This window comes from Tachysurus vachellii, chromosome 7 (genome assembly GCF_030014155.1).
Source record: "Tachysurus vachellii isolate PV-2020 chromosome 7, HZAU_Pvac_v1, whole genome shotgun sequence".
Classification (NCBI taxonomy): Eukaryota; Metazoa; Chordata; class Actinopteri; order Siluriformes; family Bagridae; genus Tachysurus; species Tachysurus vachellii.
In genome coordinates this window covers 30,171,672-30,182,203 of record NC_083466.1, presented here as the reverse complement: position 1 = coordinate 30,182,203, position 10,532 = coordinate 30,171,672, and the positions used below count along the sequence as shown (strand labels likewise).

The 10,532-nt window shown below is 38.8% G+C and overlaps 1 protein-coding gene across 1 annotated transcript; it reads left to right on the top strand.

Annotated features, from left to right (window-relative positions):
• The first annotated feature begins 3,759 nt into the window (after positions 1-3,759).
• LOC132849277 (galactose-specific lectin nattectin-like) lies at positions 3,760-6,034 on the top strand. Its single transcript, XM_060875529.1, has 6 exons — positions 3,760-3,820; positions 4,154-4,174; positions 4,268-4,290; positions 5,166-5,276; positions 5,606-5,740; positions 6,023-6,034. Exons 1-6 carry the CDS (start codon positions 3,760-3,762, stop codon positions 6,032-6,034), a joined length of 363 nt encoding a protein of 120 aa, XP_060731512.1.
• The last annotated feature ends 4,498 nt before the right edge of the window (positions 6,035-10,532 follow it).

The window sequence follows — 10,532 nt, the reverse complement described above, 5'->3', positions numbered from 1 at the left end:
TATGAAATTTGGACATACAAGGTTTTTGGCCGACAGCAACGATGTATATATATATATATATATATATATATATATATATATATATATATATATATATATATATATATATATATATATAAAATATTGTATATCTTTCTAGATCAGGCAGTAAAGAGTGCATGTTCTGACAAATGCCCAAATGGATGGACCTCCTATTCTGGTCGCTGCTACTTGTACAATGGCGCCAGACTGGATTGGGTTTCTGCAGAGGTTTATTTAAATTTTTTCCAACTGTATTTACTTTTGCTCTATTTACACAAAGGTAAAAAAAAATGTGAAAGGATTGTTTATTAGCATATCACTGGTGGAATGGGTATTAAACAGTGTGTTAAATCTTATCCCCCTCCCCCACCTTAGTGCATCAGACCATATCACTGTTATGCTAATGTCTGCATACAGACCACTCATTAAAGTCACCAAACCAGTTCAGAAACAAATTCAAGTGTGGCCTGAGGGGTCGTCGGAGGCTCTTCAAGACTGTTTTGACACCACCGACTGGAATATGTTTAAGCAGGCTGCCACATACAATAATACCACAGACCTCCAAGAGTATTCAGAAACTGTCACTGCCTACATCACCAAGTGCATTGATGATGTAACAGTCACAAAGACTATCACTGTCCGGGCCAAGCAGAAGCCATGGATGACAGGGGAGGTCTACAGACTCCTGAAGACGTGGAATGCTGCCTTCAGAGCTGGAGAAGAGGTGGGCCTGAGGACAGCCAGGGCCAACCTATCCCGTGGCATCAGAAAGGCTAAGAGGCAGTACTCCAGGAGGATAGCCCATCAATTCAGCGACAGCAGAGACACTCGGAGGTTGTGGCAGGGGATACAGACCATTACGGTCTACAAGCCCCCACCACGGACCTGTGACAGCAACATCTCTCCGCTGAACGAGCGGAACGCCTTCTTTGCTCGCTTTGAGAAGCAAAACAACACCACTGCTCAGAAAACTCCACCTCCTCCCTGTGACCAAGTGATGATGCTGACCCGGATAGCGTGAGGAGATCCTTCAGCAGGATCAATGTACGCAAAGCCACAGGTCCTGACAACACTCCTGGAGGTGTACTAAGAGACTGTGCAGTGGAACACAATGATTTCTTTACAGGCATTTTTAACATCTCACTCAGTCAGGCTGTTGTTCCCACATGCTTCAAACCATCATCCCAGTCCCGAAGAAGCCGTCTCCATCATGCTTCAATGACTACCGTCCTGTTGCACTTACCCCCATCATCATGAAGTGCTTTGAATGGCTAGTCATGCACCGCATCAAGTCTGCCCTCCCCCCCTCCCTGGACCCCTTCCAGTTTGCATATCGGTCCAACCGTTTGACTGATGATGCCATCTCAACTGCCCTCCACTCAGCACTCACTCATGTAGACAAAAAGGACTCATACGTCAGAATGCTGTTCATAGACTTTAGTTCATCCCTCAACAGCTCATTCACAAACTGCTCCAGCTGAGGCTCAACACTTCTCTGTACAACTGGCTGTTGGACTTTCTGACTGGAAGACCTCAGGCAGTACGGGTCGGCAGCAACACATCCAGCACCATCACACTGAACACTGGGACCCCCCAAGGATGTGTGCTGAGCCCTGTTCTCTTCACTTTGCTGACCCACGACTGCACACCATCACACAACTCCAACCTCTTCATTAAGTTTGCGGATGACACGACTGTGGTGGGTCTCATTGGCAACGAAGATGAGACAAACTACAGGAGCGAGGTGAGATGCCTGGCTGGGTGGTGCAGTGACAACAATCTCTCTCTGAATGTGGAGAAGACGAAGGAGATAGTTGTGGACGTCAGAAGAGTGCACACTCAGCATGCTCCTCTGACCATCAACGGTACAACTGAGTATTCTATCGAGCTGCATTACTGTGTGGTATGGTGCCTGCAAGGCTTCCTGCCGGTAGACGCGACAGTGCATAGTGAGAGCAGCTGAGAAGATTATTGGTGTCTCTCTCCCCTCCCTCCAGGATATTTTTACGAGACCAGTCTCACCCGCAAAGCCCTCTGCATTGCAGGTGATCCCACCCACCCATCACACAGCTTCTTCAGTATGCTGCCATCAGGGAGGAGACTGCTGAGTCTCCGGGCCAGGGCCAACAGACTGAAAAACAGCTTCATTCATCAGGCTGTCAGGAAGCTGATCTTGCTCTTGAACATGCCCCCCCTTCCCTTTTCTGCCACAGGCACCATAGATCTATGAACCTACCCCACCCCTCCAGACCCCACATCCACAGGTCCTTCCACTCCCCCTCCCACTAACATACGATGGCATGCACCAGTCACTTTGTGTAACATTTCTCTGCTCATTTGCACTTGCACTTTATCTGTAATATGCCTGCTATATTTAATATCTATTGTAATATTATCTGTATGCACCTTGGGACTGAGAGTAACACAATTTCAATTCTCTGTATGTACTATACATGTGGAAGATTGATAATAAAGCAAAACTTGAAACTTGAACTTGAACTATATATGTTTATATTTGTTGTGTATGATTTTATTTTCCTCATGGTTATCATTTTATTCTCTTTTTTAAATACACTCTCTGAAAGATAAATCCAACTAGCACATGCAGACTGAAGTAATTACAGTATACTGACATACGTGTCCTCTAGTGACACTTGTTTTCAGATTGCCCAGGAAACCCTTCCACAATCCCACTAAAGGATGTGTCCTAGTCTGCACAGGTTAGTATTGAAAACACAAGATCAACAATTAGAGTTGCTCTTACCTTGAACGCAGGTATCCTTCGAAGTCCCTCGGTCTTCTAACAAAGGTGCTGGTCCAAGTTCTTCTACTTATAAAGATAAAACAAACCAAGAAACACTCTTCAAGTGTAAGTCTGTGTTTGTTCTCGTGCATCAGGATTTGTAGATGCTGCTGATACAAAAACTTGTGATTTCCTTTTAAGCTTTCACTGTTACTCTCTGTCTTAATAACTAAACATATAAATGAAAATTATATAATTTCTTAATCACACAATGGTTACATAAATTCACATAAAGGTAAATGAAACTTATCATTCTATAAATTGAAAAAGAAAATTCATATAAAGGTAAAGGAAACTTATCTTTCTATAAAATGGGAAAGAAATCTTATAACAATTCTATAATCTTCTTTCAGCAAGATGATGGGTCTTGATCCAACTGTCTAGGTACAGCGTCTGTTCCTCTTTGGGTTGACTCAGGTTCCTTCTAGATCTTTTCCTTTACAGTTTTAATCAGATATATTCAATTTCTTTATGTCATATAACAATTTCCCCATTTCTTTTAGTTTATTTTCCACAAAACATCCCAAGATCCCCTAAGGCGATATTTTAAAATGGGTTCTGGGGACACCAGGGCCAACACCAACATTAAATGTGTTAAATTAATTACACATCTAAACATTACAACACGCTACATGTCGGCTCAAATATTTCCATGTCCTTATATTTGCATTTTCACAGAACATGTACAGTGTGCATTGTACAAATATCATTTATTTGATTTAGATAAAAAAAAAAATTTTCTTTGGAAAGAGGAAGTTCCTGACTGTATCACTATATACAGTAAGCATCATCACTTACCTTCATTTGTTACATCAAGTGAGTAAAACCTTCTGATTAGATGTAAGTGGAGTTGCGGTGAGGTATAACATGCACAATTCTCATTACATTAACACAAATCATGCTTTTTTTCTTCCAGTGCGTGAAAACATAGAATTATGGCTCTTCAGACCAAAGTGGTGATGCTTCTTATTCTCGCCACAGCAGGAACAGCTTTGGGTAAGAATCTTAACTCTATTAAGGATATTAGGATATAACTAAAAATAAAATTGTTAGTGAATGTGATATATATTTTTATATATCAAATATATATGTGATATATATATTTTTATGTAAAATTTTAATACAGCTGTAATTTTGGTTGTTTAAAAATATCATATTATTATTAAATATATAATTTGGTTCCTATTGTGCGATTGGCAGATCGCTCTCTTTTTAATTTATTTTCTTTTTTCTTTTCGAACATCATTAAAATTTGTCATCTGTATCTATAAATAACATGGAAAAAATAAATGACCAAAAATGATGACCTTTCCCCAATTTCCTTTTAAGCTGTGGCGAACCCATCATCAGGTAAAATTAAAATATTCAAATCTTGAAAACCAGCTAAATTGTAATTGTAACCACCAGGACTTACATTACTCTTTTCTTTCTTCTGGTTTCTAGAAGCTGATCATGACATTGACATGATATTAAGAATACCTCATTTGTACCACTTTACTTTCTTTTTATTTAATTAATTTATTTAAACTGATTTTTTCCTATTACAGAAATTATAAATATACAAAACCATTGGGGTAACATAGTGGTTATTTTTTTTATCACCACAGAGTCTTAAGGCGCCCTGCGATGGGTTGGCACTCCGTCCAGGCTGTATCCTGCCTTGATGCCCGATGACGTCTGAGATAGGCACAGGCTCCCCGTGACCCGAGGTAGTTCAGATAAGCGGTAGAAAATGAATGATGAATGAGTCTTAAGGCTGCAAGTTAATGTTTTAAGGCCATAACTGAACGAATAAAGGCTGCAAGGTCATTTTTAGCAGCCAAAAATGAATATACTGAGACCAAAAGCTAAAAGATTAAAGCAAGAATCATGTCATTATGAACCATTTAGAGAAGAACAAGGGGTCTTGTACAGTAAGTGATGGTTTGGCCCCCACATAGACCTGATCACAACATTAAACAGAAGGATTTAACAGAAAGATTTTATGTGTAAAAGCTTTGCACAGTACTGTATGTCTTTATGCAATGTTTTATGGCCAGCAAAGTATACTTTATGGCTGAAGTATGCTTTTTGAACATCTTGTTCTAGTTTTAGTCCCCCTCTGATGTAATAATTTGCTTCACAAGGTCCACAGAGGACACTTGGGTTCTTTTGCTCCACTTTTGGCAAACCATGTCTTTATAGACTTGCTTTGTGCACAGGGACATTGTCATACTGGTTCTAGTGAAGGAAAATTGTAATGCTGCAGCATGTTAAGACCAGTGTGTGTATGTACATATATGTATGTAAATGTGAATGTGTACCTGTGTATATATATATATATATATTGTATATCTTTCTAGATCAGGCAGTAAAGAGTGCATTTTCTGACAAATGCCCAAATGGATGGACCTCCTATTCTTGTCGCTGCTACTTGTACAATGGCACCACACTGGATTGGGCTTCTGCAGAGGTTTATTTTAATTCTTTTTCAAAAAATTGTGAAAGGATTATTTATTAGCATATCACTGGTGGAATGGGTATTAAACACTCAGTTAAATCTTATATTAGTAAAAGGCTGTGAACAGTAACAGTAACAGGACAGAACAGAAAATTATATATTTATTTTAAAATGGATGAATGATTATGTCTTGAACAATATCTACTATAGCTGTTTGGTACCTGTATAAAGTTTAAAATGAGATTTATTTATGAGATGTATACATTGCCAGTTCCTTAATTGTGCATAATAACTGCAGGTAAGAACATGCAATGATGTTACAGTTCTGTTTGTTTTTCTAGACATTCTGTCAGAAATCTGATGCACACTTGGTCTCAATACACAGCGAGAATGAATATCAGAAGATAAAGGCTCTTATCCGTACTTATGACCCCACGGAGAATCCAACACTCATCGGCCTCAGTGACTGTCAGAAGGTAAGCAGGGGATCGTCTGAGTGTATGGTAAAAAAAGTTTAATCAACTATTACACCTTGTGATTTCCACTGTTCATCTTTCAGACTTATCAATTTTTTAATGAATTATGCTAGTAAGTAAAAATTCTTACAGCTGTACGTATCTTAATAGCTTGTGCTGTGTTGCTTTTGTTTTAATTCAAACACCATGACATTTACCAGTTTATTTTTTCTGTCATCTGTAGCCGATAAAAACTGGAATGATATTCCTTGTGACCTTCGATATCCCTTTGTGTGTGCCAAGAAAAGTGGCTGAAATGCTTCCTACTGCATCTCACCAAATATAATACAATATTTTTCCTCGTCACTGATGAATTTATAAAATGATTCTGTGGCAGACTTCCATAACTTCAGCAATAAAAAAAAAAAAAATATATATATATATACAGGGAGTGCAGAATTATTAGGGAAGTTGTATTTTTGAGGATTAATTTTATTATTGAACAACAACCATGTTCTCAATGAACCCAAAAAACTCATTAATAGCAAAGCTGAATATTTTTGGAAGTAGTTTTTAGTTTGTTTGTAGTTTTAGCTATTTTAGGAGGATATCTGTGTGTGCAGGTGACTATTACTGTGCATAATTATTAGGCAACTTAACAAAAAACAAATATATACCCATTTCAATTATTTATTTTCACCAGTGAAACCAATATTACATCTCAACATTCACTAATATACATTTCTGACATTCAAAAACAAAACAAAAACAAATCAGTGACCAATATAGCCACCTTTCTTTGCAAGGACACTCAAAAGCCTGCCATCCATGGATTCTGTCAGTGTTTTGATCTGTTCACCGTCAACATTGCGTGCAGCAGCAACCACAGCCTCCCAGACACTCTTCAGAGAGGTGTACTGTTTTCCCTCCTTGTAAATCTCACATTTGATGATGGACCACAGGTTCTCTATGGGGTTCAGATCAGGTGAACAAGGAGGCCATGTCATTAGTTTTTCTTCTTTTAGACCCTTTCTTGCCAGCCACGCTGTGGAGTACTTGGACGCGTGTGATGGAGCATTGTCCTGCATGAAAATCATGTTTTTCTTGAAGGATGCAGACTTCTTCCTGTACCACTGCTTGAAGAAGGTGTCTTCCAGAAACTGGCAGTAGGACTGGGAGTTGAGCTTGACCCCATCCTCAACCCGAAAAGGCCCCACAAGCTCATCTTTGATGATACCAGCCCAAACCAGTACTCCACCTCCACCTTGCTGGCGTCTCAGTCGGACTGGAGCTCTCTGCCCTTTACCGATCCAGCCACGAGCCCATCCATCTGGCCCATCAAGACTCACTCTCATTTCATCAGTCCATAAAACCTTAGAAAAATCAGTCTTCAGATATTTCTTGGCCCAGTCTTGACGTTTCAGCTTGTGTGTCTTGTTCAGTGGTGGTCGTTTTTCAGCCTTTCTTACCTTGGCCATGTCTCTGAGTATTGCACACCTTGTGCTTTTGGGCACTCCAGTGATGTTGCAGCTCTGAAATATGGCAAAACTGGTGGCAAGTGGCATCTTGGCAGCTGCACGCTTGACTTTTCTCAGTTCATGGGCAGTTATTTTGCGCCTTGGTTTTTCCACAAGCTTCTTGCGACCCTGTTGACTATTTTGAATGAAACGCTTGATTGTTCGATGATCACGCTTCAGAAGCTTGGCAATTTTAAGAGTGCTGCATCCCTCTGCAAGATATCTCACTATTTTTGACTTTTCGGAGCCTGTCAAGTCCTTCTTTTGACCCATTTTGCCAAAGGAAAGGAAGTTGCCTAATAATTATGCACACCTGATATAGGGTGTAGATGTCATTAGACCACACCCCTTCTCATTACAGAGATGCACATCACCTAATATGCTTAATTGGTTGTAGGCTTTCGAGCCTATACAGCTTGGAGTAAGACAACATGCATAAAGAGGATGATGTGGTGAAAATACTCATTTGCCTAATAATTCTGCACTCCCTGTATATATATATATATATATATATATATATATATATATATATATATATATATATATATATTAATAAATAAAAATAAGTAAAAAAAAATTATTTGTTGTGTATGATTTTATTTTCTTCATGGTTATCATTTTATTGTCATTTTTAAATACACTCTCAGAAAGATAGATCCATCGAGCACATGCAGAATTACACATGCAGAATTGTTTTGTCAAAGCATCCCAAGATCCCTTAAGGTGATATTTTAACGTGGGTTAGCCAGATATAATACCCCTGCTGAAAAATTCAGCATATACTGTACCATCATGAATTCCATGCTGGTCCAGGCTGTTTTATACTGGTTCACGCTGGTATAGTGCTGGTATAATGCTGGTCAGTGCTGGTATAGTACTGGTATAGCTGGGTGGCCAGAATAGTCATGGTGTTTTCAAGCAAAACGGGGCTGGTGTAGCTGTATAACCAGTATGATCTTGCTGGAATGAGCTTCATGGGAACAACCTTTATTTTTGCTTGTGTATGTTTCTATGTAACACATTAATATAAGATTAAAACACTTTTTTAGATTAAAACACCCTCTTTTGAATAAAGAACTGAGATAACAAAGCTCAAAAAGCTTTGAATAACAAAGAATAAAAACATTTAAAAATCTTTCGTTAGGGATTAAAGTGTCTCCACAAATTAAATATAGTAATACGAACAAATGTTGACCTCCCGGGCTCCATGAGGGAAGCAGCAAATAAATTATACAGAATGATGGTTCTTGCAAGATATATATATATATATATATATATATATATATATATATATATATATATATATATATATAATCTATTTGTCTCAATTAAGAAGTAGTTAATTTGTTTGTCTGTTTTATTAGTAATAAAATTATTACCCAACATCAGCGTTGCTATGCAACCTTTAAAGCAACTATGTTCACAAAGGTAAATGTAGTTCCTGCACTTTCCTAAAATAAATCTCGCAATGTTTTCGACTACATTATATACCTTACAGTGTTTATCGAAATTAGTATAAGTGCACGTGGTCCAGATCATCATGTTTTTGCCACCGTAATTAGGATTTTGTTTTGGGGTAAATAAAAAGCTTCCGCTTCTACACGACGAATCTGCTGATCACTGGGAATCAGAATGTTGGCATATGTGAGGTACCTGGATGACGGTTGTTTCAACTAGCAAAATTAAGGACTTTAACTATGACAAGTTTGACTAAACTCAGGTTTATTGGGTAGCTACAATGGAAGCAAGACTTCTTCAGGGCACAAATACTGATGCTTAAAGGTATGTAACTAAAGCAGTAGTTGTTTTATCGTAACTCGTTCACTGCACAATATAAACAAATGAGTGATATCGTTGCTGTCAGGCGGAATCCTCGTATCTCCAAAACCGTTATTCTTCAGAAAATTAAAAAAACGCCGTACCTTATCTGCAGTGCACAGGGTTTAGTCCGCGTTGCAGTGGATTGTCTTGCGCTAAATTCCTGTCCTCAGACGAGCACCAGAACTAGCGGGGGTCAAGATTTTTTTTCTTTGTGCCCAGTGTTTTGAAGACATTTACCTCAGAAGACGTGTTGATTCGTTGCGACTCTTCTTGAGGAGAAATATGACGTGAAGCTCTCACACGGAGTGAGAAAGAGGTGGACAGTTGAAGTGACCAATGGAGTTATGAGATTTGCGCTCAAGCTATTTTCAAGACTTTAGATTGTTTAATAACTTGTAAAAATAACAGACCCACGTGGGGACTGACCAATAGCATCGATATGTGAAAAAATATGAAATTGACAAAATTTGGACATATGAGGTTTTACTATGAATATGCACTAAGAAATGTGATGGGTTTTGTTGTGGTCTTGCTGGGATTATACTAGCATCCAAAAGACAACATATGTTGACCAGCACACCAGCATCCCAGGCTGGTCGGCCAGCACACCGGCAACCAGCACCTAATGCTGGACCAGCATACCACCATCCCAAGCTGGTCCCAGCATGCAAAACATACCCTATGCTGGACCAGCAATGCTGTTTTTTTTTAGCAGGGACTGTACTGATGTTTCCCTGAAATCTGTTTTGCAGTTAAAAGGCATACATTTTGAAGTACAAACTCGTCTATGACTAAAAACCTATTAATATATACAGTATGTTATATATATATATATATATATATATATATATATATATATATATATATATATATATATATATATATATGTTAAGCTGGTTAAGAAATTAAGAAATCACCCAGCCACTTTCAGCAAAGTATTTTTTTATATGTAATTGAAACTAACAGCAATGTGCCACAAGTCAAAAAGAAAAGTGATGCAGATTTAAGAAACATGTACTTTCTTCTACTACCTCTACTTTCGGTTGTTCCCGTTAGGGGTCACCCCAGCGAATCATCTGTTTCCACCTAGCTCTATCTACCTACCACCTATCCTTGGCATCCTCTACTCTCACACCAATTAACTTCATGTCCCACGTGTATTTATTTAACACATCCATATATCTCCTCTTTTGCCTTCCTCTTGACCTCTTACCTGCAGCTCCATCTCCAACATCCTACTACCAATATAACCATCTCCCTCCTCTTTACATGTCCAAACATCTCAATCTAGTCTCTCTGTCCTTGTCCCCAAAACAGCCAACCTGAGCTGTCCCCTGATGTGCTCGTTCCTGATCCTGTCCATCCTCATCACTCTTAGAGAGAACCTCAACATCTTGAACGCTACCTCCATCTCTGCCTCATGTCTTTTCCTCACTGCTACAGTCTCTAACACATACAGCTAACCCTAACCCTAA